We start from the raw sequence: 27,924 nt of genomic DNA on the forward strand, positions 1-27,924 counted from the left end.
CTGCGTCCACCAGGCACCAGGTCCACAGGCACAGGTCAAATGTTTGTCCAAAAAAACAGGTCCCGTCCGTTGTCAATGACGACGGGGACAGAATGAAAGATGACGACGCTACTATGGCCTTGTCCCACATTTTCCTATTTTCGTGTTTTATTTGCTGGTGAAGGACTGGAAAGTGGAGTGGTTTTCCAGTTCTGGAGCTTCAGTGGCATGGTGTCTGGTTCAGTGGTTGGTTTACACTGCAAGTATTGTGTGGAGTGTAATAAATCTCTGTGCAGGTGTAGCTCAACGATACTGGGTTGCAAAATTGTTCAATTTTGATTTCTGCGCTGGTTGTAGACTGTAGACTTGTCGTAGCCATGTCCCGCATTTCTCCCATTGCTCGAGTGCTTGCGACTGTACCCAGTGGCTTGGAAACACTGGCTGTGGAAGAATGCAAGCTGTTGCCCTTTGTGCAGTCGGCCACTCATCTCAGACGTGGGAAGATAGAAATTCGCCTTCCAGCCGACGACGTAAACAAGGTGAAGTAACTAGTTCTTTGCCTGCACTGCAATGTTTACTTCCCTATTCCTGATATTATAACAAACAACAATATACAGGAGTTCTTTGTAGCCAAATTGTTTTCTTTATGTTGAACAGGAATGCACCCAAACTATATAAGCAATACCGTAGAATCCCGCGGATAAGCCCCCGGGCTTATCTATTTCACAAGGACATTTCGGTGGACTTATGAAAGGATTGAACGGATTCAAAAATGCACCGTGGCGCGCCTGAATCCGTTCAATCCTTTCATCCTTGGATGTCTAGTGCACTCGTACACGACATCCCCCTCAGCCGGGCTCAGACTCGACCAGAGTGCCTTCTCTCCAATGTGTCTAGTACACTCGTACACGACGCCCCTCTCATCTCAGGCTTGACCAGAGTGCCTTCTCTCCTAGTCTGGTACACTCGTACACGACGTCCCCCTCAGCCGGGCTCAGACTCGACCAGAGTGACCTGACCCTAAAGCTGCCGAGTGATCCTTTACGGACCTCCCGGCCCATTGCCTTAGTCTTGTGTGTCCTAGTTCGACCAGGAGCACTGATTAGTTCAATTCCTCCCAGTTTTCTTTGGATACTTGGGTCACTCGGCGTTTCCGCTGAGTGTCCCTGAGCCTGCCGTCTCTAGGACTTGTCATCTGGTCCTCCCTTCCGTGCCTCCCGATACACCGTCCTAAGCCGGTAGTGTGTTACCCGCGTGTGTTGTAACACTTCTCACACATTACACCTGCTGGCGTTCCCGTCAGCCTGTGTGTCCTCTCCTGAATATGCTGTATCTTAGCCTTGCCTGACTAAAGGACAGCATCTCCCCTCATTTCTAGAAAGAAAGTGAATAACGACCACTTTCATTCTAATGACTGCATGACCATGAAGAAGTAGTTCAAACTGCAGCTCCCGATATACCACCGGTGATGGCACCGTGTAAAAATGTGTTACACACCTATACCCGTTCTTACCGCTGAACAAGCGTGACTCCAGAGACCCAACCCTGTATGTCAATGTCACTGCCGAATATTTATATCCCGAACCAGCCCTCTTGCGAGTACACTACTTGTCGGTTCTAGATATATGCCCAGGTTCCTTGCTTCACGTATCAAAAAAGGCGTATACATGCCGCCAGGTTCTGACCAAACAATCTCAAGAAAATGAGACTTCCCCACAGTTTTGGTCCTAGCCTCCATTCCTCACCATACACGCGATCAGAGCGCAACCAGGTTCAGATAAAAACACTTTTATTGAATTGACATAATAATTATGTGATTCAACAAAGAGGCCGCATATCACTGTGACGCGGACTTGTCGGGGTAGTCGGCAAGTCCGTTGGTATTTCCGTGTCAGTACTCGTGTCCTTCTTACTAGACGCCTTGTCTTTCTTGGGCTTACGTGAGTTTTTACGAGTTTTCTTTCTCGGTGGCTCTTCGGATTCATCAGTGCGGTGGCCGGCATGCCGGCCCAATATCCGAAAGGATGTCAGGGACAGAAAGTCCAGGTCTTCCTTCAACTTCCTCAAGTGTCGCCCTTGGTCAGGTCGACCTACGCCTTCGAATAGAGCTATTGCCCGTTCAACTCTGCATAGTCGGAGTCTCCCGCCCCTGGCCTGCTTCTCGCGTAAGGGAGTTGAGCTCCTCTATCATTTCCTGTGCCATTCTGGATAAGACAAAAACGCCACACCAGAAAAAGAACCGAGGATTAGTTCACATTGAGTGACGGATCCTGGTCACAGCACCAAATGTCATGACCCGACCCCAAGGGTCAGTCAAAAGCCTGCGTTGCGAACAACACCAAATAGGACCGCCACAAAGTGTGAGCAAGACCCAGAATCCCAAGTGCACAATATATACACGCCATCACTCAACAGCCCACCAAGAGTTCCATTTCCAAGGGCATACCTTGTAGATAGGTCAGAGGTAGAGTAAGAAAGAGGAGATCAAGATAGAAGCAGTACCGGAGCGAGAGGACGAACGTATAAAAGACAGGGACTTATATTCATAACAATAACTAACAACAGCCAATCAGAGCACACATACTGTACTTACTAGTCATATTAGACGGCGGGACAAGTAACGGACAAAGCTAGATTCATAATGATTGAACGTCTCATAACGGCGGAATACAACATGCAAGAATGGAAGAAGATACTAGTAGACTATGACAGTTAGAGAACAAGGCGCGAGATTATGCAGTATCGTAGCAGTTGTGTATAATTACGTAGTAAGTGCGTACAGTAGAGTCGCGCGCTGAAGAACGTGGAGCCCAAGAACGTCCAGCCTGAAATACTAAGAACGCCACAGCCTAAAGCTAAGAACGGCAGTGTTGGTTTTCTGGGAGCTTGTGAGATACATATGTAACATTCTCCCAATGTACAAGTCAGACAGTTTCCTAACCACAGCTAGAACAGCACTGTCATTATAGTTTCTGGGACCATGATTCTCAAACCAAAACCACACTCGAGTGAAGTGAAAACAAAAGAACCACAAAAAGAACAGAAAGCCTGCACATGGCATAAAGAATCCAAGATGGGTGCCATGACATCATCAGAGTCTACAGTGAAAGGAAAAAGGAATGAGTTGCCGAGTCTGGGGTTTGAACCTGTGAGAGGCGATTTGTATGAAACCGTAAACTTAGGTAAAACTACAACTTGGGAAAGACAACAAGGATAGAGGACTATTATGCATAAGTTACAATCCTGGAATGCCACACATCCCTCGGCTTTGCAAACGTCGCGTCCTCGCGACAACTTTACTACTACAAAAAAACATGACGATCTATGTCGGATTAGAATAAGTGCATGTGGAGAATAGTAGGGTTGATTATAAATAAGGAAGTCAATGCTCTCAGAATGCAATACTTATTTATTTCGGACTACATCGACTGCACGACCACTTCAAAACAGAAGCAAATTGTGTCTGTGCTAGATTACATTTACTGTGGTGATATTAATAGTGATGAACATCATAAGTTCAAAGGAAATGGCGTGTCATGGGTCAATAGCATGAGCTCACCTATACCTCTGAGGGAGCTGCAGGTTACCTCTGTGTCGCAATCCATACCCGTGTGCTGCTGCTGGTAGCAGTTGTGGTACAACAGGTAGCTGGACATCATAGTGTACTTCTGCGTGATACTGAGGCTGAGTAGGTACAGCCGTGGGCGGAACAACTAAATCAGATGGAGCCACAGCATTCGGAGTAGCAGTGTAAAGCTTCAATCGGTCACAGTGTACAGTCTGGACTTTGCCCGTGGAATCGGCAATGGCAAATACAACATCATCGATCTGAGATACAATGGTGAAGGGGCCTTTCCAGGGTAGATGAAACTTTCGCGTCAGGCCGGTCTTTACTGCTGGGTTATGTAGGCTAACGCGATCACCAATACTGAGACGAGGCTTATTCGCGAACTTATCATACAGAGCTTTCTGGCGTTTCTGAGCAACTGCCCCAGAAGCACGAGCATGATCAAAAGCTTGCTGTAGGTGACACTTCAATCGCTGTACATAGTCGGTGGCGGTGAAGGCCTGCTGTGTAGGACTGTTGAACATGAGATCAATAGGTAGGTGTAACTCACGACCAAACATCAATCTAGCGGGTGTCTCCCTTGTGGAGGAGTGAACACTGGAGCGATAGGCTAGAAGACATCGTTGTCAATGTTCATCCCAGTTGGTGTGGTGATCATTCACATGAGCTGATAACATGTTCTCAATGGTTCGATTCATGCGCTCCACCAGACCATCACTCTGTGGTCTATACGCGGTAGTGCGCGATTTCCGTATATCCAATAGTTGACATATCTGCTTGAACAAATGCGATTCAAACTGAGGTCCTCTATCAGAGTGAAGTTGATACGGCATGCCGTATCGACAGAACACACCATCAACTAATACAGTGGCGAGTGTCTCGGTACGCGTGTCAGGAATAGCAAACGCCTCAGGCCATTTCGTGAAATAGTCCATAATGACAACAATGTAACGATTACCACGGGATGACTCTGGTAACGGGCCCATGATGTCAATCGCCACACGTTCAAATGGAAATGAAGGCTGATCTTGCACCAATGGTGCTTTCGGGTTAGGTGTTGGCGACTTGCGACTTTCACATACAGAGCAACTCTTGCAGAAATCCGTAACAGATGCAGTCATAAATGGCCAATAGAACCGTGCTCGAAGCTTCTGTAGAGTACGTTCTATTCCTAGATGGCCACCGGAGACATCAGAATGGGCACTCTGCATTGCTGTTGTCTGAAGAGCTGATGGAACGACTAGTTGCAAAATGGGAGTTTCGCTATCCTCGGGTTGATACACCCGGTACAAAACACCATCACATAACTTTAGGCGTTTCCAATTGCTCCACAGTCTCAGCACACCTACTGATACACCTCGCATTGCAGAGTCACTATGTACAGATCGGTCTAGAAGGGCTTCTTTGCCAACCAATCAGGGTACTGAGGTCTGGATCTTCAAGTTGAACAGTTCTTAATTCAGCAGCTGTAAATGCTTCACACCAATTAGGATCACTAGGACTAGATGGTAGGTCACTGGGCTGTGTGCAGGGATCAGCTTCTACTGGGTACACAGGACAGGGGACATCAGCATTTACTTGCCTTTGGTCATTTTCTGGAAGCCGTGACAGAGCATCAGCGTTGGCGTGTTTGGAGCCAGGCCGGTGACGGACAACATAGGAGAATCGAGACAGTCGCTCAATCCATCGGGCAAGCAGGCCAGCGGGCTCCTTGAAGGAACTCAACCAAAGAAGAGACTTGTGGTCAGTACGCAATGTGAATTCAGCTCCAAGCAAATAATGGCTAAATGCATCAGCAAACTCTACGACAGCTAGCAGTTCACGCTTAGTGACCGAATAGTTCTTCTGAGACCGTGATAGGGATTTGCTTGCATAAGCAATGACAACTTCATGACCATCATCATTCACTTGGGATAGTACCGCACCAATACCCGTACCCGATGCATCAGTGTCAAGAATAAATGCCTTCTGTGCGTCAGGATATGCTAGTACTGGTGGTGATATCAAGTGTGACTTCAATTGAGCAAAGGCCTGCTTGCAGTCATCGGTCCATATGAAGGGAGTATCTTTATGTGACAAGTGGTGTAAAGGACCAGCTACAGTTGAAAAGTTAGGTACAAATCTGCGGTAATAGGAGGCAAAGCCAAGGAAACTACGTACCTCTCTAGCAGATGAGGGCACCGACCAATCCTTGACGACCGCATACTTATTGGTATCAGGTAGAACACCATCAGCAGAGAAGGTATAACCCAGATAGGTCACCGATGAGCAGAGTAGTTGGCACTTCTTGGGTTTAACCTTGAGACCTGCCATTCAGAGTCGGTTGAAGATGAGTTGTAGTCGTTCCATTTGTTCCGACAAAGATGAAGAGAACACAATAATGTCATCCAGATATACGAGGCAAATTGATGGCACAAGGTCCCCTAGCACTAGGTTCATCAGGCGTTGAAATGTTCCAGGAGCGTTGCACAGTCCAAACGGCATTCGGTTCCACTCGTATAAGCCAAATGGGGTAACAAATGCAGATTTGGCTTTGGCGGCTTCATCCAACTCAACTTGCCAGTAGCCAGATGCAAGGTCTAACGTGGAGAAGTACGACGCACCACTCATGGCATCAATGGCGTCATCAACTCTAGGCATGGGGAAAGCGTCTTTCTTGGTGATTGAGTTCAAGTTTCTGTAGTCAATACACAGTCGGATTGAGGAGTCTGGCTTGCGAACTACCACGATAGGTGCAGCCCAGGGGCTCTTAGACGGAGAAATCACATCATTGTCTAGCAACTCTTGTCAATCCGGAGGCGTGGGTTTGAATCCCACCGCTGCCACCATGTGTAACATTCTCCCAATGTACAAGTCAGACAGTTTCCTAACCACAACTAGAACAGCACTGTCATTATAGTTTCTGGGACCATGATTCTCAAACCAAAACCACACTCGAGTGAAGTGAAAACAAAAGAACCACAAAAAGAACAGAAAGCCTGCACATGGCATAAAGAATCCAAGATGGGTGCCATGACATCATCAGAGTCTACAGTGAAAGGAAAAAGGAATGAGTTGCCGAGTCTGGGGTTTGAACCTGTGAGAGGCGATTTGTATGAAACTGTAAACTTAGGTAAAACTACAACTTGGGAAAGACAACAAGGATAGAGGACTATTATGCATAAGTTACAATCCTGGAATGCCACACATACATGTATGATTCAATGCGGATTGTTTCTAAGAACGTGTTTTAAGAACGCAGCCAGATTGCTGAGAAAATAAGAACGTCCCAGGCTGATCCCTCGGAAACAACGTTCTTGGGTGCGCGACTCTACTGTATAAAGGCTACGTAGTAGTAATGTCTAATGATGTAGTGAGTAGAAGAGATGTAGCTAGTGAGTGGAAGAGATGTAGTGAATAGAAAAGATGCAGTGAGTTACCGTACTGTGCACGCTTGTCAGCTGGTGCTGGCCCCTCGTCTGCCAGGCTGGCTAGGATGGCTGCGCGTCGTCAACCTCGGGTCACGACACAAGAACATGGGCTTATACAAGAACATGGGCTTATACGTGGACACAGGCTTATACGCCGACACCAAAATTGTGCTATTGAAAAGTACCAAGGAAGTGAGAAATAAAAAGTACCGGTATAGCGCACAGTGCTGAAAATCACTGTGCAAACAAAAACAACCGATGATTGTGTTGAAATGTACAAAAAACCTACACGACCTAGGCCCATGGGCTTGTACAACGAAGCTTAGTGATGTTCGAACTTAAGTACTTGGCCAGGGCTTATGCACGAGCATGGGCTGATACGCGGGTGGGCTTATCCGCGGGATTCTACGGTACCTCATACATGTACAACAGCGTATCAAACCATATGCATGCCTGCATGTGCGTGTCTGCATGCGTATGACTGCATGTGCGTGTCTGCACTGATACACAGTGAGATTCAGTTTGTTATGTAAAGGAACTGTTCGATATAGGGTCAATTGTTTGGTACATGACGAGCTCAGGCGCGGGCGAAATGTTCACTGCATCGCGAAACTGGCCACATGCGAACTTGCTGTAAGTCGAGTTGACTGTTTACAAACTTTACATGTTTGCACGCAGGAGGTTGTGTATACTTGCAGCATCCAAGACTGAGCGGTAGAGAAAAGAGCACTCGCAAGAATTGGAGTTCACCTGACTTTTTTGGATTGCCGTTTTGTGTTTTCTATGCTTCTATTTCTGGTCAGATCAAGGAGCTGCGTTCCATTGACAATGCCTTCGTTATTGTAGGCAGTTTTGAGAATTTCTTAGAAGATGACGCCGACAAGGTTTGTGATCAGTATGCTGCCTTAGAGGCCTTCCGTAAATATCGATATTTATTTAGAAACGAAAACTAGTCGTTTCTCTTCAAGCCCCCTCCCTGAGAAACGAACACATACAAATGGTACATAGTATCGATATTTTTGGTCTTTTTTTCTGGACATGCTCACACATGCAAAATGTACATCGATATTTTTCGAGAAACGAACAGGCGCTCAACCCCCCCCCCCCCTAAACGACTAGTTTTCGTTTCTAAATAAATATCTATATTTACGGATGGCCCCTTCCGAGTCTATCCTTTGGACAAATAATCTAATTTTAAGGGCATGTAAAATAAATTGATTGTTTATCGTCAGAATTTCCCGAGAAATCGGGGCGGACGAGAGGTTTTTAATTTTATTTTTTATTACCGGTATGCATGTATATACATGTACGTATGGCTGTAGGATAGGTGTTCGCAACCCCAGACATGCCTTTTTCTTCGCTTTTCTTATTTTAAGCCATTTTGGCGCAGAGTAAGATAAATCCATGACGTGATGCAGATGAATCGTCAGCCATGAATAATTAATAATGAAAAGTGCAACAACCAACGTTACATAGAAAAAAACGAAAAAATCAGGCAGCTGATAATCAATTTCACTTTTCAAGCCCATAGCAACTAAGTTTTGGTTCAGTCTATGAACTTGACCTACATACAGTAATTTACCAGTACTAAAAAAAATTCGGCCGGGAGGGTGAAAATTTGGGGCGGGCGCGGACGATATACAGTCAATTTTTTTTACTTGGCCTAAAACGATTAGAAATTTAGAATGGCCGGGGTAAATAGGTACCATGGAGAAAGTAGTTCAGATGTGGTAATGAATACTTTGAAGTACAATTATAAAAGTCTGTTGTCGGTGTTGGCACGTTTTTTCCTACTACTTGTGCTAATACTGGCATCTGCTTATATGATCCACAATAGTTCTACTGCCTTGTTTGCTGTGGTAATACATCTCATGATGCATGTACACTGCTGTTCAATGAAATCCGACCAAATGAGTCAATGCCACGCCGGGCGCTGTGCAGCCTAATTGATGCAGGGCGCAAACATGACTCTAGCAGTCAGATTTCATTAGTGAGCATTGTGAGAAAAGCAAAGTTTGAATCCTCTATTTAAAATCTTTGTGCTTTCTTTTTTTATTCATTCCATATTGCGTTGTGGCGTAATGATGCCTTTCCTGGTTATATTCATTGCTATGCTGACCTATGACGAAAATTTTGAATCGATTTTAAGGATGTACAGATCGTTGACAGCTCTATAATTCCCATGCTGGGGATGACAAAGGTTACAACAACAACAACAACAACAACAACAACAACAACAACAACATTCTCTTATTGGCCACAGGCCATCGTGAGAATATAAGATTTCAAACAGCAACAACAACAACAACAACAGCAACTAAAGAATTCAAACAACAACAACAGTGACAACCCATTCCCATAGCGCTGCATATCACATCCGAACCAGTTCCGTTATTGTCATGTAATAACAATGAATTGTTATTACCTGACGATGGCCAAGTGCCGAAACGTAAAAATAACGGAACTGGTTCGGATGTGATATGCAGCGCTATGGGAATGGGTGTGTCCACCCGAATTCTTTTCACAGATGAAGCTGCAGGAAGCCTCAGCCCTTCTTCAAACAGTGACAACATGAGAATAAAGATACTGAAGTATGAACACTGATAGCACCAGCAGCAGGTCTCCAGCAGGTCTCCAGCATATGGCCTAAAGCCGATGGCATGGTGCTTCACGCAACCAGTCTGTACATGTGCTTATACAAGTACCTTAAAGTACCTTGAGAGCGCTCCACCATCTCGTCCTTTCGTGGTCGTATTGTGGAGGTGGTGTCTTGTCTGAAAGTCACACAGCACGAACCTTGTATACACATTGCACAGTGTGCAGTCAATCCGTACTCAATTTACCTTGGAGCGGACACGAGATCCACACAAAAACCTGCTAAGTGTGACCTTAGTACACTGAGGTTCTCACACCGTACAAACTTCCTTGCACTCTGCCATACAATTTTCCTTTCCCTGGCTGTAAAAATCAAGGTGGCGCTCTCGCGGTACTTTACGGTGGAAGGACATGATTGCTGATCACTCGTATCCAGTGGCTGTGTACATTGAGTTTACCCTTCTTCAAGTGTATGGTGGCTTCTGTTGTTTTTCTTTTGGTGTGCTTGAAGGAGGTTTGCTTGAAAACATTTCACAAGCTGGCATGGCAGCTAGAATTCAAGGACTCAATAGCCGTATGGAAGTCTTTCACTGGCTACAAACACAACGTCTACGTTGCTGATCCATTCCCAGACAGGCCAGACGTGCTCCCATTGCCCACTGCTGCTCTCTTTGCACGGCCAAAGTCCAGCTCGGCGGCTGCGTCTTCCGACGCGCCCGTGTCAAACTCTTCAACAGCTAGCAGTGATGAAGCAGCCAACACGGATACCACAGCGTCACCCACACAGTCGGAAGACACGTCTAAGAATGGAGGCGAGGGGACGACACAAGTGGCCGGTGAACCTGATATTTCCTCATTGTCACTGGCTGACGCTGCCAGTAGTACTGAAGCCAATGGCAGCACTGCGGCCGAGGACACCATGGCTGCTAGCAATGGCAGCACTGCGGCCGAGGACACCATGGCTGCTAGCAATGGCAGCACTGCGGCCGAGGACACCGTGGCTGCTAGCAATGGTAGTGTCGCCAGTCAGGAGGACGTTGCTCCCCTGGCTCCTACATTCCGTGCCACTTGCAATCGCATAGGCATGAAGCACACATTCTCCTCCATGGACATTGCCCGGGCATTTGGCGGCAGTTGCAACGACCGGCACCACTGGACGGTGAAGATGGTCGATTCGGACATTGATGTTGTTGTCAATATCATGGAGAGAAACATCGAGGTAAGTGTTCCGCGTGTGTGCCTACTGTTTGCTGTGCGTGCATGTGCATGTGTTCCAGTCTGTCTGAAGTAGACCAATATGCTCAAAACGTTAACATTCATCAGGATCAAGTATTGCTTCTGTTGTGCGGTTCAGCTCTCTACTGTCTGTCTGTCTGTCTGTCTTTGTCTTTGTCTTTGTCTTTGAGCGAGCGAGCACATACGGGCGTGATCTGTGCCTGTGTGTGTGTGTGTGTGTGTGTGTGTGTGTGTGCCTGTGTGCCTGTGTGCATGTGTGCGATTTGTCTGATTTCTACCTGTGTGTCTATGTACCTACTAGTAACTCATTTCTGCAAAGCTGTGTGATTGGTTCGGCCAGTAACTACGAGCTCCTCTGATGAGACCTACGGTAGCAAGGTCTAAAACACCTACTACACTACACTAGCTGTCTGGTGATTGGGTACCTAAGTTTTTCATGTACGTCAGTCATTATCAGACTGGCATGGTGGCATTTAGCCATTCAGCATCCTCGTCATTCCCTGCTGTCATTCTCAAGGATGGAATTGCCGCTAGACCTTGGCCTTTTCCCTGTTTCTTTCTCGGTGTTGCTTCTAGGTTTGTATAGCCCTGACTACTGAGAGTCTGCACTATCGTAACATGTCGTTCTTTGGACCAACCACGCTGCGCTCAACCATTTGCAATGGGCTTTTGAGGTAAGCCCCACACAGTCCCATCAATGATCATGCATCTACAATTGCGCTCGGTGAAATTACGGCCCGGGGTGCACTTTTGGCGCCCTCCACTTGCACGGCCCTTGACGCCCTGGACGTGGCACGAATTTGGCTGGACGTACACATGTACAGATACTGTACAATGGGTCAAATGATGTATGACACAGCTGGTCCAGGGCGCCAGCTTTGCATTTCAAGTCGAATTTCACAGAGCTCAACTGGACATGTAGACTGCTGGCACTCACTTGTAATGTGCCTAGTGACTAAGTGTGACAGTGAAGCATTGTGCAAGTAGAGTCTACTGTCAATAAGTCCCACACCCGGTACCCGATCTTGGAGACAAAAATGTGTCACTTACATAATAGTGTATGCAAAAGTACATACGGCCGGGAATCCCAAAGTGCACGACTTTTCGCAAGTGTGTGGCTTAAAAGCGCGTGATTTATCTCGAGTAGACTGTACTAACTTAAGATCTGTCCAATTCTGTGAAGGACGACGACCTGCTCATGCCTGCGCTCTCAATGTACTACGCAGTTGTACAAAATGAAGTGTGTTGCATTTGCTCATAATGTTAGTCACCTAAGTATTCACAGTGGTCTGGTGGGTGCGACGTGTAGAGCAAACTCATTGGTGCGAGTTTACACACTATCACGCGCCTTTCCACGTTAGAATGTGCGAGGGTGCAATTCCACCTGTGGATGGTGTGAGCGCGTGGAAGTTTTTCCTTTCTTTTCTAACACCTCTGCCCTTGGCACTTGCTTATTGGCTATAACCGTGTGGGTCAAAGTATTGTCCACGCTGTACTGTGTTGATTAGTGGGTGCTTGCCATCTTCGTTCCCTTTCCTGCGCGATGTGTCTCGCTACTCTTCTACCATAGTTTTCGTTGGTAACTGTTAGAACCTGGAGTTCTCGTATCAGTTCCAATCCTAAGCATAGAGTTGTCTGTGTTATGATGCCGGAGAGGAAACTGTGTACAAGACTTTCTGTGTCTCACTCTTTGTGCCCAGCCAGTGTGTTTACCCTTCTTCCTGGAAGTTCTCTCCGTTATTTTTCTGTGTTTTTGCAAGCACTCGCATGGCACTGTATCTGTTCTCTCTCTCTCTCTCTCTCTCTCTCTCTCTCTCTCTCTCTCTCTCTCTCTCTCTCTCTCTCTCTCTCTCTCTCTCTCTCTCTCTCTCTCTCTCTCTCTAACTCTCTCTCTCTCTCTCTCTCTCTCTCTCTTTCTCTCTTTCTCTCTCTGTAGACTGGCAAACATTCAGCCCGGTGAAGTAGTGTGTGATCCCATGTGTGGCAGCGGATCCATTCCTATTGAGGTTAGTATTTGAATTATTTCTCGTGTTGATGTTTACACTTTGGTGGCGTGTGTTTTGGAACTGTGCTGGTTCATTCAATTTCATTTTCACTGCTTGACAACCTGCTTACTTGTCCTGCAGTGACAACACTCATCCTCTGTTCTCCATGCTGTCTCGTGTTGAAGTTTGTTTTGAGTACAAGCCTGATTTCCAGATGGACCTGCCTTTCCCATACTTGTGCATGTGTCAGCTTGTTTTTCTGTTGTCCTACATAGAAATGCATGGGTCCGATACAAACCGGATCCTCGCGCTCTTTACATTTATTTCAGCAGTGTATGGCATTTGAACAGGTTATGTCGATACAGGAAGTGAGGGTGATTTGAAATTTTTAATGGAAACGTTCTTCTTCCCACTTCAGGGTGCAGTAGCATTCCCGAAAGGAGTTTACCTTGGTGGTGACAACCACGAAGTTGGCTGTGGTTACTCGGCCAACAATATTACGGCTCTATCGGAGAAACGGATGCTTGCAGACAAGTAAGTTGGCTGCTTCAAATGTCTCGTGCGTTATTTTGTGTTCTGCTTGTGAGCATCACCATCACATTGCATTCTCTTAGCATTGCAACCCACACGCCTAGCCCTCACTGATTAGCTCTGAGTTGGTGGAACAGCTCTCTGGAGGGCAGGATGCTGGTCAACATCATCAACGCCAGTGCCCTTGCTATGGTAGCGGTGGTGTGTGCAAGACGAGCTGGTCGGCCAAGAGTGCAAGGTGGTGGTGGTCATATTCACATGTATTCAATAGTCAAGAGCTCTGTCGCAAGAGTTATAACTTACCGTATGTCAGCGTCTATAAAAGCCATGGCCTTATATTGGAAACACGGCTCCTTTCCTAGCTATTTTAGATGCAAAATTACTCACCCACTACGCCATGCCATAAACGTCAAAGCCCACACCGAAATATCAATCTAAATTCACTTGTCCGCCCTTCCTGCTGGGCTGTAAGTTTGTTAGTATTGTACTTATTCCTTCATTTTTACAAAACATACTTCTAATGTCATTAAATTTTCGTTTATGAAGCCCATGGCACGAAGGAGCACGAGCATTTGCTGCAGACAAGTCGAAATGGAGACCAGACATTGTTTATGGATGAGTTTTGTTGACTGGAGACAGAAGCGGACTTGGCTTAATTTCAGTGTATTCTCATACATAGTTCTTTGGCCTTTGTACGCGTGCTGTGGTATTATTATTATTATTATTGGAATATACGTCCATGGCTTTAAAGGTGCGGACGTACATTATAACTGTAAAACTATTACTTGCTTGACTGTGCATCCTTTCCTTTGGTGATTTTCTCTCTCAACTTACTTTGAAGTCGACGTTTAAAGGTATCTATGCGAGCATTACGGCAATAGAGATGTACATAGATGTAGCATGGGATGCTGTGTGTATTTGGCAACTGTCACATCGAACATGCAGGGGTTGGTTTGCTGATACTATTTGTCACGAGTGCTGTACAGTGCCTGCTATGGTTGTGCTGATGTCGCACGTGTGTGTGTGTGTGTGTATGTCAGTGTCTGCTCCAGCGCCGGGTGAGCCGGGTAATCCACCCGGTTGGGCGGCGCTTGCACCCGGTTAAAAAGATAGTACCGGGTCACCTGTGACCCGGTTGGTACTTTACACTTTCGAACTTTGAAAGGACTAACTACATGGCTTGTATGTGTCAGATACTTCTTCTTCTTTAGTAATTTTCTAATTCCTGTCCTCTCTTTTTCTAAATGCGGCTTATCCATTCGCCTTTATATCATTGGGCCTAGTTCCCGTTTATTGTCTGAATTAAAATAAACCAAACAACCAGTTAAAGCATGTGACTTGGCTGGTGAGACAGCGCCAGGTACATGTGTACCCGGCTCCAACCCGGTTGAAATGGTTGCGCCAGGTACACGTGTACCTGGCTGTCCTCCAATCCTAGAGCAGACACTGTGTGTATGTGTGTGCACATGTGTGCACGTGTGTGTTTCTTCTGGCGCAGGGGTGCACTGCCAATCGACACCTATCTCTGGGACGTTGGCCAACTTCCTCTCCGCACCGGCAGTGTAGATGCTTTTGTCTCTGATCTGGTAAGACTTTTGGCAGAGGTGTAGATTGCAGGCAGAATCATAAGTTCATAACTCAGTGCAGGCCTGCCATCCTGGGAGAATGTATCTTTGGAATTGCTGTGTTGTATGTGGTTTCTATTTCATTGCGATATCAGGAGAACATTTCTTTGAGCCAATGTTTCTGCCTTCTCTAAATCTCCTGTATGTTGCCCTTCTGGAAATTCATGCTGCTTAGCTTGGCCTGATCGTTGTGTGTTTGTCTGTTACCATGTGTCTTTTCCTGTGCATGTTCCTACTGGTCATTGGTCTTGATATTAGCCGTTTGGCAAAAGGTATGTGGAGCACTCTTGATCTATTCCTCCTGTACTTGAACTTCGTTGCTGCCGTCCCATCCCATATATACAATTCTTCCACTTCTCCATACCTTTCTGTATTCCAGGCCTTTACCTTGTTATCCGTATGAGTGAATGCCTTCTGTACATTCCTGATTTGCTCTGACTTTGTCCTTGCGCAAATGCTTGTGCGTAGGAGGCAATATAGTTGAATAATTATACAACGTACTAGTATCATGCTCGTGCAGTGTGATACCTATTGCTTACAACAGTGATGACATGATCAGTATCATCCTGTTTGAGTTGATGATGCGAGCAATTACGCCAGTGATCATGATGATGGCTGTAACTGATGTGTGCATGTTATATGCTTGTGGGTTTACCGGGTGTTTGCAGCTGTCGTGAGTTCCCTTTGGGAACGGACATGATAATTTACTTCTTCTTTTTTTTACACGCTTGTCTGTGTAGGATCGGCTCTGCTGCGAACAACAAAGTCCTCTACCCACGACTCCTGCTGGAGATGGCCCGGGTGTGCCGATGCACAACAGGCCGTGCGGTGCTCATGTCTCTGGATAAGAGGACTTTGCTGCGTGTGAGTCTCTCCCGTGCGCATGTAATAATATTTAGTGCTGAAACGATTATATCGATTACTCGTTACTTACTCAATAAGAAATAGATCGAGCGGTTATTTCGATTTTATCGGCTAAACGAGTAGAATGGTACTTACGCTCGGTACGGGATTTCCCCCCTTATGGGGGTCGCACAAAGCGTGCATGCGAAAGTGTTGCGAGTACGACACGAATATGTACATGACTCGTACACTTGCAACATCGATGTACGCGTACACGTACAAGCGCGATCTGAGAAACATCGACGCAATCACCGTCGACGTCTTTTCAGCTGACTACTTTTCTTACATACAGCATGCAGGACTGGCAGGCTCAGTATGTGTCTACACTGTAGCTGCAGGGGCTGGAGTTCCCTCCATGTGCGAGTAGTCTTGAGCTAAAGACAGTAAAGTGGTCTTCAGTTTCGTGTTTTGCGTTCTGTCGACGGTTCCCGAACCAGTTTCCTCGACGACGAGCTAGGCCTGGCATCTGGGCCTATTTTGAGATAGACAGGAAAAAGCCACTACAGTCCATTCATAAAAAAATGGGTCCTGGCTCTGGCGAGCTCCCGTATTTGGCGATTTTTCGTGATTTCATCGTACACAGTGCAGTGCTGCGAACTTTGAAATTTGAAAAAGGGTCCAAAAAGGGTGCCTGAACTGGGGTTCGAACCGCAGAATGCACTGTTGCAGGCGGGGTCAAACGGCCTGGATTTTGATGGTTTTTCCCAATTCAGTGCTTTTGGGGCAAAACCTGGCCGAAATCCTATTCTTGCTATGGCTTGCTTTTTGGACAAAAAAACTTCAGAAACATAATTGGAAGAGGATTCCATATGGGATTGCAGAAAAAAATTCTAAAAAAACTCAACGTTTGACCCATTTATGGCCAAAAGCTAGAAGTTCATTTTTTTCTGAATGGACTGTAGTTACTTGTTGGCGCGCCTCAAGTCAGCTCATCCGTAGAAATCCGCCGATCTGCACCCCTGGCCGGCTTCTCTGACTTCATCGTCCGAGTCAGCGAAGTCACAGGCGAAGGGCACCATCAGCTCTTGGGTTGCAACCAGTGCATTGCCTCTGTCTTGTCTGTATTTGTCTGGTCAGTCCGAACAGCTGACGAACTTGTTGCAGGATCATCGGATCTATGCGCCCGCTTTCCGTCGTTGGCGATGTTGGACTCGTATTTTTTTTGAAATTCATAGAATGTACATGTACTGATGTACTTACAATAATAATTGTTTAGCCGATAAGCCGATCGTTATGGTATCAGCTAAGCCACTAAGGAAAAAACGTAATCGTTTCAGCGCTAATAATATTATAACTCAAGGGTCAGGATATTCTCAGCTCTTTCTTTGTATCCTAAACATAATATAATAATGTTGGTGTGTGCTTTTAAATAGTACAGTAAAACCTATAACTAGCGACCAGCCTGGTACTACCGACCACTTCACCAGGCACAGACGGTCTCACATTCAAAATGCACTGTGACTAGCGGCTACCTGCTGAACGCGACCAGCGACCGCCTTTTCTTGTCCCAATTGCGAATTTTGACCCGTAGCTAGCGACCGCGATGTAGGAAATCAAACGTACTTGATTTGCTGGAGTCATGTGTTTAATGTGTGTCTGAGCCTCGTTTGTTCAATTTTGTACTTTCTGCTTGGTGCAGAGTGTGAGCGCATCCCCGTTTTGGAAGACGAGATACTCGCGCACTCTCAATGTCGGAGGTTTACCTGCATGCGCGTATTACCTGACTCGCAACAGCAAGGAAGTGGAGTGAGCCGACGTCGACCACAGCATGTCATGTTGGCATTCCAGCCACGTGGACATACAGCTGATATCAAACGTTCGAAGTGTTGATCCATCCAGATTATTCTGGCCCGTGCAAGTAAATGGATACGACTACACCAATACTGCGCATCGGCACTGCATGGCCATGGTAACAGCACTCACATGGCGGCACCAAGCTGTGGGGCAAGGTTACCATACTTATATGGCGGCAGAAGGCTGGCTGTGTGGCCATGGTAACAGAACTAACATGGCGGCACCAAGCTGTGAGGCAAGGTTTCCATACTTATAATTATGGCGGCAGAAGGCTGGTTGTGTGGCCATGGTAACCGAACTAACATGGCAGCACCAAGCTGTGTGCCGGGAGAACGTAACCAAGGCAACATTACTGACAGACTTTGCTATCCACCGTCAAGCTGCGCAGCCAATCACGGACAAATGCTGCTACCGGCCCCACATCTGGACCCCATGAAAGTTGCTCAGGGTTTTTTATTATTATTATCTGCATGCAGTATCCGCTTTGTCCGCCTATTTTTATCATGTTTTAGGTTTGGCATTGCCTTTCCATGGGACAGCCAGTTGTGTTATGTGTGTGTGCATGTGTTACTCCGATTTCAAGAGTTGTGTTCCTGTTCTCCACAATCAATGGCCGCGATTTTCACGTTCTTTCCTTTTATTTCCTGGCCTTTCTCCTTCAGGTATTTTGTTCTAAATTCCTTTATATTTTAACTCCTGGCCCCCCTCGTTTGCTACACACACTAAATTCTGGGTTATCCGAATGCTACACACGATTGTACGAATTGAAGTGCTTATACTGCCCCATACCGTACTAGGAGTAGAACAACGGTCAATTCTGTTTCGTTGGAAGAAGAGTTGCAACAAAGAGGTCCCAAATTCCATATTGAACAGAGTGACACACATGTACATCCATCCTATAATAAATCTTTCACTGTATCTCCTCCTGCTGCTGCTTTGCTGCGCTGCATGCTGCCATAAACATTTTTTGAGATGCTGAGAATATATGCAAAAAGTAAAGTGAGTGTAAATGTATATTATAAAATGGTATACACCGAGTATGGCCGTATGAGTGTAAAACGGTCATGTTAGGAGGAAAAGGGTATAAGCATGATTCTTGCAAAAATCAACTTGATGAAGAGAAAAAATCTGTTGGGAGCCGAGCATAAAACTCCGAAGAATGCCGAAATGTTACTTGTAAGTAGCAGCATAAGCAGCCACAGCATGCATGCATAGGTGCACGCTGTGCAAGTGGCCAAGTGACAGTCGACAAACAAAAACGCTCATGCGTCGTCACGGCAGCACGCTAGCGAAACAGTGCGCCAACACGGATGGAAAGCACGGTGATAAGTTGCAACCACATTTCCAAACAGTCCCTCAACCCGTTGTGGTGTTACTGTGTTTTCTCCTTGGGAGATAGGATTTTGGCAACCTGGTCCACGTACGGTACAGCCTTAGCCCTAGCAAGGAAACAGAACAGGAAGAAAAAGAAAGGTAGTTACAATTTGGATTTACAGTGAAGAAAGAACGACACTTGTTTCAGTCTGGACACGGGCCGAGTGGCCTAACACAGCATCAAATGCATATTTGCTCACCCAGCCACAGCAAATCCCTTAGCCACACACCCAGTTTCCCTTTATTTTCTCTTATTTCCTTTCTTTTCCTGGTTTTCGCCAATTTCGGCCCTTTTCTCTTTTTTTGTTGTTGCAATTTTTGATTATTTTTGCAATTTTTTTCTTTCTTTTTATTCATTTCTAACCCATTGCTCATTGGGGGACCAAAACCTGAGTTTCTTTATTAGGGAGGTTTAGTTCCCACGTAACGGAAACGCGTACGTGGGTGATCCACGTAAAGTGGATGAAGGGCACCCACATTGCAATGTTGTGTTTAGTCACACGGAACAAACAAAAGCATGACGCGAAAGGCCCAAACCTGGTCAAAGACGAAGCTACCCGGGCCTAAGAAGCTCATCCAATATTTTGATTTCGTGCTTCGGAAACTTCTTCAGCTGAGCACCCTCACAGCTCGCACAATGCGCTCCAATCTGATTTTCACCCACGTTCTGGCGGAACGTGGGTGAGCCTCCATACACGGTATGTCGTGAATCAGAAAACGTCTGTACGTGGGTCACTGAGTATCACGTGGTACACACACGTAAAGTACCCACGGATTACGTGGGACTAAACCTCCCTATTGTCAGATCGTCCCTACATGTGCGATTCTGTGAAATGCAGTGCCGCATGTGCCCTTGTCACACCACAAAACAACCTTTTTTTAAGAACACTCATGGTTCAGAGCCAATACCGGTAGTGACCGTAGTTTACCGGTATAATACCGGGAAAACAGACCGGGAAAACCGGTATGGTTGGCAAGAATGCAAATGGTGCAACAAGCCCTCCTGCACTGCACACACTGCTACGGAGCAATGCGACCGTTACCCGCAGGACGGTAGCCATTCTCTTGTCATTGCGCCTTCGTGCAAATTGGCTACACAAACGTTTTCAAGCCCAAGGGACAGCATTGCGCCTTCGTGCAAATTGGCTACACAAACGTTTTCAAGCCCAAGGGACAGCATTGCGCCTTCGTGCAAATTGGCTACACAAACGTTTTCAAGCCCAAGGGACAGCAGAGGGACAGCGGAGAGACAGCTGCATCTACTCGAGACTTGCCCAGCACAGGTGATACAGCGCAATAACACACAAGCATTCGAAAAGCGTAAGCAGATAAATCCTAGTAAGCAAGCTAATCCAGGATTTCACTTCGCAAACTTCAGAGAAAATGATTTTACTTGATCTAAAGCAACCATTCTCAAATCAGGGTCATGATTACTTCTTGAAGTATGAGGACTATCACTTGCATATCTGCTGGGTAAACAAGTAAGAAAATTACACTTACTTTTCCAACAGCTGTACGGTCTGAGCTTTACCTTTGGCTACAGCCTGGTCGATCTGGACCTGAGAGAGGAACAAATAATAATACGAACAGCAAATGAGACGGTAATATAATTTCCTCACTGATGTGCGTGCTAGTAACAAGTAACAGGGCCGAAAGGCACAGCCACAAAACCTCACCACAGAACTCTCATGATCCACATCTTCTGCTAAGCCTTTTCCTGTGTGTACATACTGAAGTGTAGTGCATCTGTAGCCAGCAGCCTTACTGAAGCACATTCCTAAGTATGTAGATAAGCTACTGTAGGTCAGCAACAGGGCACGACCATGTAGAAGTGCTGCTTCCCTGCACATCCAGATCCTAATTGTCAACAGCTGGCAAGCCGAAAGCACAACAAAACATGATCAAACTTGTGTGTTTTGTAATACCTGATAGACTTCATACAGCTTAGGCACGGCGAAGAGGAGGATCACAGCTGAAGACAAGAAAAAAAGAGACAATAGTTTTTTCTTTAAATTTAAATTGTCTAAGCCACCACATGATCCCACAACAACCAAACCAGGATCCCAGTAACTTGTTTTAAATCAACACACACATACATGTAGACACGCGCGTGTGCGCACACACATATATACACACACACTCACAGCGATGTGGCAGTGCTACCTGTACATCAGGGAGTCGTAGCGGACAGGGAGACAACACAATGTCACAGTACACTCATATCTCTCTTATCTGGGCAGCCTGGGACCGGACACTGCCCATAACTTGGAAATGTCTGTAACGGAATCACATACATGTTGATGGCAACCACTGTACATGTACATGACTATTGTAATCGGTAGTGAAGGCCACACGACGTGTGCATGCATTGAAAGTCTCGAACGAACACACCATCTATCCCCCCATCCTATAGTGTCTTGGCCATGCCCAGAAAACATCAAGAGGGCTAGAGGAATTCAAAACTAAACTGAAGAGTGAGCGAGAGTGATAACCGCCCAAACTTACCGACGAGGAGCAGGTCAAAGAATCCAATTCGGCTTGTAATCCAGTATACCAGCCATAGAGCAATACCGAACTACACGCAACAGTAGAAAGCACAAGAAAACCCATCAAAACATGAGATAGTACACTTGCAACAACTACTCGATTGAGAAACACGATGGTCGCCGATGGAACAAACATTTTCCTCATTTGAATGTTCGTTTCATGCGACCTTCCGTTCTCTGTCCATTGAGCATTATTCTCAAGTTGAAGAATGGCCATCAGCGGCGTACCATGGTGCGATTTCATTGCTTTCACCAATGCTGGATTATTTGTTGAGCGCATTCCCTTTGATTCTGCTCACTCACACTGGGACAAAATGCTCGTGCTCTACAGACTTTTTTCTGGAAAAATCTTGCTCCTGAGATTTGTTCTAAGATGCATTTTGACCAAGTCGGCGACTTCATCTTCTTCATGAGTGATTTCAGTCTCATCAGGCTGTCCGCTCAGGGTGCACAAGTCGACACGACGTCTCGCTGAAAAGTCAAACACAAAAGCAAAACACCTGTACGAAAACCGAAGGAGCGGAAGTGGTTTTGTAAACATGCACGGAAAATGTGCAGAAATCAGAACTGTTCCAGGGCGCCAGTTTTGGACACTGTGTCGGATTTCAGCGAGTGCAACTGTACATGTACCTGCTTGTGCATGCACTGTAACTGTTCACTCACACTCTAGTATAGAGATTATGCGACTACATCATCAGTTGAGATGCTTTGGCGAAGCCTGGGACTCGCAGCACAGCGCTGCACTTGCACTAGCGACTCACGCTCCATACTTAGCACCCATTAGAAAATCCGCGTACTCACCCCATGAACTCATTCGCATCACCTCTATACCACATATAAGGCACTAGCTCACATTACCTGATCCTGTACACATACTAACCTGCCTTTTAGAGTATGAGAAGTAGGAATCAATTAATGCGAGAGAGTGCCATATACAGGGTATATGTATGTGCACCCCGTCCTCTTCGCGTACACCCATTCTCTTGTACACTACGACTTGCAGCGCTTACGTTCTCTGATCTGCACTTCCTGCGTGTACACCAGCCAGCCTTTTAGTTTTAGAGAAGGTACACTGATTTCTCCTGTTCTTGCAGCCGAATCCTCAGAGCTAGTTTGTCTCTTGTCACACTTTAGCTTCCTGCTAGTGTTGATTGATGAACATTTTTTAAACCCAACATTACCCTCCCTTTTCTCACAGTCAACAATGGCAAACCATTCACACTGCTTTACTGCCCTCCCCATCATACACACACGCACATATACACACAAATAACAAACATGCTGCTTACCTGGAAGGAGTCCGAGATATCCACAATGCAGTAAAGTCGGCGAAGTTCTTGGCATGACTTATCAAATTTGGCAGCAAGGCAGCGAGAGAATCCTTCCACCTATCAGACAGGACAAAGGCGCATACGCATACGCACACCCACATAAACAAAATGTTACTTGCACACGTTCACCAACACACATTGCAGGATGTGTTGCAGGAGTGCAACACATCTACAGGGGGCCACAATATAGCACACCACATGTGAATACAGCAGACATGAGACAGGCCAGCAGCATGCTGTAACGAGTAAGCTTTATAGCACATATGCACTCATACATACAGCACATATAAGCTCATAAAAAAGACACATTACGCAAATACGCGCTCACACACGTCACACATAATTATAGCACAGCCCAACTTAATTCTGGAACATACCTGGTCGTCAGAAAGCGTGATGGGTTGGCTGAGAACTCGCCTATCAAAGCACAAACATGAAAGGCCAAATCAGATCATTTTCCAAACTAAACGTTCTGGAATTCAAACGTACTACACTGCTTAGTGTATGTGTCGTGTCGTGTGTTTGTGTGTGTGCGTGTGTGTATGTTGGAATGACAGCACAGCTTTAATACTTTTCACAGCCTTACTACAGTAAAACCTGTAACTAACGACCACCCCTTGGTGCCCGGAAAAGTGGTCGTTAGTGCCAGGTGGTCTTTAGTTAGAGGTTTGCACCGCGCGACCATATATGGATCCCATTATATGATATGTATGTCAAAATGCAGATAATACAATCCCCCACCACTTGCGCACTGACATTCTTCTTTCAGATCATACAACACTTGGAGAGAGAGAAAATGAAGTTTTTTATACACCGGAAGCGATACGACCTTTTGACACGTATGTCGACTCACTGGGTTTCCAGAGCAGCGCTGGCCTGGCCAGGCAGTGCACTAGTCACTATCGACTCCATCCTCATCTGTGTGCGACTACACTGGCAACTACTGGTATCAGTAGGGAGGTTCTGCTCTACGTTTTGGGAACGCGACGCAAAGAATCACGCGAACTTTCTTCGCGTTCCCGTGACGTAAAGAAATGCTGTTCTGCTCTACGTTTCACCTAGAGAAGTCACGTGGAATGTGTACTGGGAATTTCCCCTTCCATATTTGGCAGTTTTCTGCATGCAGTTGATCGATACCCAGCAAATCCGTACGCATTTTCTCTGCGTGTGCCACAACGTAGAGAACCCCATCTCCGCGTAGAAATCTGGAGCCAAAACACGCGAAGCCGTAGACTCTAACCCAGGCACCTGCGCTCTACGTGATTTCTCTACGTTTCACGTATAGCAGAACCTCCCTAGTGTGTTGATCTACAGTGGAAACCAGTGAGTCGTATAGACTCCCTGGTGGAAACTCAGTCGCTCCGACTTGGATGTAGTGTAGCGTAAACTGTACTAGTGAGTAGTGTGTACCAGTACGTGATGCGGCGATGTTGCGAGTTTTCGCACCTTTCACTGTAGACTATTATCCGCCATCGTATCCTGGCCTGTGTTCCGTACACATGGTACAGGTGAGTACATAATACCGTAGCATGCTAGCTAGCCAGCACAGACTGTCAGTGTGACCTGGTGTAGTGGTGAGTCTGGTGACTGATCTGTGTGATTGCACTTCGACAGAGAGCCGCTCAGTCTTAGTTTCTCCTTCGAGTAGTAACATCGATCAAAGAGCGCTTTGGATGCGCTCTCCAAGACGTTTCCTATCATGTTTGTTCTTGACAGCACTTGAAATTATGACAGGTGTAGTGCAATCCACCCTGATTCCACAGTAAAAATGAGACTGCGCTCATTTGTCCAGCTGTAGTATCGAAACGACCTTGGAAAATCATCAAAATTTCGAGAAGGAGCTTCAAGCAATGTTTGATTTGCTACATCGCGGTCGCTAGTCACGGGTCAAAATTCGACATTGGGACAAGAAAAGGCGGTCGCTGGTCGCGTTCAGCAGGTAGTCGCTAGTCACAGTGCATTTTGAATGTGAGACCGTCCGTGCCTGACAAAGTGGTCGGTAGTACCAGGCCGGTCGCTAGTCACGGTGGTCGTTAGTTACAGGTTTTACTGTAATTCACTCCCATTCAACTTCAATATTTCACTATAATAAAGCTCAGAGGGGAAGCATGCTAGCTTGCAGGTGCGTAGCTGGTCCCCCTGTTGGGGGGGGGGGGCACGGCCGCATATGTGTAGGATGGCTGGTGCATGTCATTCATGGTCATTATGCGCATGCTGAACCTAGGTTGAAAATTTAGGGGGGGGGGGGGGGGGCGCACGTGCCCCATGCAGACTACGCGCCTTCTAAGTACCAGCCGAGCATAGAGGTACGCAACAACAATACATGTACTAGAACGACAACAAGTCAGCTAAGCTGCACCCTCCTCCATGAAACCACTTACGCCAGTGGGTTTGGCAAGTCCTTGCCGAGGAACTTCTTGGCAAGAGCCGAGACAGCAGTTATGGCAAATGACAAGGATAGGACAATGAGTCCGACGAAAGACACGGTATTGACCAAGCCATTGCAACGCATAGCGAGCAAGGCAACTGTGGAGACTCCCAGGAAAATTCCAGACTGGACGGGGTCCTTCCAATAGATGAGGTCACGCGCTGCAACGGAGCACATGCACACGCACAGCAAAGGTACAGAATTACGTACCATACCATATACTAGGGCTCAAACGGTTAGTCCGATTAACCGGTTGCAGACCGGTTACGAAGAATTAACGGTTACGCAGTAACTTTTCAGTCAATTTTTCAAGTATCAGGTCGTTGCAAAGTATGCACTTTCGCAGGCTGTCGCATGCGTACGCAATTATTATTTCTGGGCTGTCAACTCGATCATATCTGGTCTCTTGGTGTGAGAGTATGACTGTATGAATGAGCATGCAAGAGAACGTACATGTGTGCGTTGTACTGAATAGGGTACATTTTTTGAATGAGTACGAGTATAGTCAAATATACGGTTAAAAAAGAGTCCGCAGGATTGCCGTGGCTTATAGGTTATAACCGTTAAAGGGGAAGTTAAGGCAAAAATTAAAATTTCACCAGTTGTAGTCTTCGGGGTGCTGAGTCGAATGGTCTTGGTCCGAGAAAGCTGAGACGCTCCCTTCCTACTTGAATCCCAATCGAACTCGCGCACTTCCACCGAAACTGGGTGACTGCGCCCTACTAGATGGGGATTTGTATGCAAAATGTCACTAAAAGCGCCATTTCGTTCTTATAAAAGCACGGATGACCGCGATTGGCCCATATGTTGTAGTCTTTTGGACGCTGAGTCGACTAGTTTTGGTCCGAAAAGGCTGCGATGCAGCGTTCCTCCTTTATTCCCAATCGAACAGGGTTGAACAAGCAGTCACGTGCTCCTGGGTGCCCAAATCACCTGGTCACCACGCCAGCAGGCGACAACTTTCACACCAAGGTTCAACTCGAGTGACAGGACTGCACCCAAAAAAGGTCAAACAGGCTAGTAAGTTGTACCCTGCAGGCACGGTGACCAGGTGACTGGCGTACGCAGGAGCACGTGACCGCTTGTTCAACCATGTTCGATTGGGAATAAAGGAGGAACGCTGCATCGCAGCCTTTTCGGACCAAAACCAGTCGACTCAGCGTCCAAAAGAGTATAACATATGGGCCAATCGCAGTCATCCGTGCTTTTATAAGAACGAAATGGCGCTTTTAGTGACATTTTGCATACAAATCCCCATCTAGTAGGGCGCAGTCACCCAGTTTCGGTGGAAGTGCACGAGTTCGATTGGGATTCAAGTAGGAAGGGAGCGTCTCAGCTTCCTCGGACCACGACCATTCGACTCAGTACCCCGAAGACTACAACTGGTGAAATTTTAATTTTTGCCTTAACTTCCCCTTTAAACCGACCGTTAGCTTAGCAGTTAACCGTTAGGGGTAAAACCGTGACCGTTTGAGCCCTACCATATACCGGTCTTGTTGCAACCAGAACCAGTTACATACGAAACGAGTCAGATTGCACTGGAGCAAATATTACTACTTGCTGAATTCTGTCATGAACTAACTGTATAAAATAAATTACATTCGTCCTATCAAAAGCAGCAGTGAATTCTCTTCGTAGTGCCACTTACCACTGTGCCCACCTTTTTGTTCCCAGTATTCTGTGCTGGGCGCTGGCATATTGTCATTGCAATGAGACTCAAGGGATTCTAAAGAGGTAGACTGATAATTGCCTGGTATGTCAGAACAGTATTCGCAGCTTACGTGTAAGGGCAGGTGTGTATAATTATACACCATTTCTGAGATGGATCCCAGTTAGAACAAGGCGGTGCTTGAACCCCACCTGATTTTTTCTTTTTTCCTTCAGTATCTCTTTCATAATTTCTAATCGTGGAGTGGATTGAGTGCTTCATACAGCCCGACCATCCCGGTATATGTTCTGCCCTCCAGCCAAATACCAGTACATAAAAATATTATAATAAATTATATTTTAAATTTGAACACTTTGAAATGATCGGATAATCTCCGAAGATAGGTACCACTAGTAATATCCATACCTCTGGGATTCATATTGGCAACAAAACTGCAACAGAAGCCACCTGAAGACGAAGCGGGAGCGGCAGCACTAGCTTCTACACAACAAACAGAAACAAGAAAGTGAACAAAAACAAAGCTCTCAACGTAAGTATGACCATCGAAAAACAGGTGGGACTAGGACAGAAACTAAACATTTTCAACACAACACCTGGACAAAATGCCCTTACCCAGACTGGCGGACTTGGCCTCCTCTCCAGCCTTTTCAGCCTCCGAAGATGGGTCAGTTGCTGGTGTTTCTACTGGCGATGCGGTAACTAATACTTCGGTCGAGTCCATGGTGACTTCACTGGGGCTCGAGACCTCGGACATTTGGTCAACTTCAGAGTCTGCCATAATGGATACTTAGAAGAAGTGGGACGGAAGGGAAAGAAAAGGACAAGGCACCCCTGTAGGCTAGGCTGTACACAGAATTTCTTTCTTCCCACTTGCAAGATTAGGGAAAGCTGACTCGACTACTCAAAAGATGTTCGTTGAGAAACGAACCAAAAAATCAATGTTTCAGACT

The 27,924-nt window shown here is 46.2% G+C and overlaps 2 protein-coding genes across 2 annotated transcripts; one reads left to right on the plus strand and one right to left on the minus strand.

Moving 5' to 3' along the window:
- The first annotated feature begins 138 nt into the window (after window positions 1-138).
- On the plus strand, window positions 139-18,763 carry LOC135814195 (tRNA (guanine(6)-N2)-methyltransferase THUMP3-like). Its single transcript, XM_065327279.1, has 10 exons — window positions 139-518; window positions 7,761-7,841; window positions 10,064-10,771; window positions 11,365-11,462; window positions 12,725-12,794; window positions 13,192-13,307; window positions 14,803-14,890; window positions 15,188-15,201; window positions 15,670-15,793; window positions 17,472-18,763. Exons 1-10 carry the CDS (start codon window positions 357-359, stop codon window positions 17,580-17,582), a joined length of 1,572 nt encoding a protein of 523 aa, XP_065183351.1. The 5' UTR covers window positions 139-356; the 3' UTR covers window positions 17,583-18,763.
- Window positions 18,485-27,924, minus strand: LOC135814196 (reticulon-1-A-like). The gene is made up of 9 exons (XM_065327280.1): window positions 27,587-27,924; window positions 27,380-27,454; window positions 25,259-25,466; window positions 23,255-23,294; window positions 22,836-22,934; window positions 21,506-21,575; window positions 20,926-20,972; window positions 20,501-20,559; window positions 18,485-19,065 (listed from the first exon to the last, which is right to left on the minus strand). The coding sequence occupies exons 1-9, from the start codon at window positions 27,750-27,752 to the stop codon at window positions 18,999-19,001; spliced, it is 831 nt and encodes a 276-aa protein (XP_065183352.1). The 5' UTR covers window positions 27,753-27,924; the 3' UTR covers window positions 18,485-18,998.

Source organism: Sycon ciliatum, chromosome 4, assembly GCF_964019385.1.
Source record: "Sycon ciliatum chromosome 4, ocSycCili1.1, whole genome shotgun sequence".
Taxonomy (NCBI): domain Eukaryota; kingdom Metazoa; phylum Porifera; class Calcarea; order Leucosolenida; family Sycettidae; genus Sycon; species Sycon ciliatum.

Bases quoted from the DNA above. Each gene is read 5' to 3' on its own strand.
- LOC135814195 (XM_065327279.1), top strand. From the start codon at position 357: ATGTCCCGCATTTCTCCCATTGCTCGAGTGCTTGCGACTGTACCCAGT. The intron at 12,795-13,191 runs GTTAGTATTTGA...TTCCCACTTCAG, and splicing joins GCGGATCCATTCCTATTGAG to GGTGCAGTAGCATTCCCGAA. The intron at 13,308-14,802 runs GTAAGTTGGCTG...CTTCTGGCGCAG, and splicing joins AAACGGATGCTTGCAGACAA to GGGTGCACTGCCAATCGACA.
- LOC135814196 (XM_065327280.1), bottom strand. From the start codon at position 27,752: ATGGCAGACTCTGAAGTTGACCAAATGTCCGAGGTCTCGAGCCCCAGT. The intron at 25,467-27,379 runs GTATGGATATTA...GCTCCGTTGCAG, and splicing joins TGCCAATATGAATCCCAGAG to CGCGTGACCTCATCTATTGG. The intron at 20,560-20,925 runs GTATTACAAAAC...TTCCTCTCTCAG, and splicing joins AGCTGTATGAAGTCTATCAG to GTCCAGATCGACCAGGCTGT.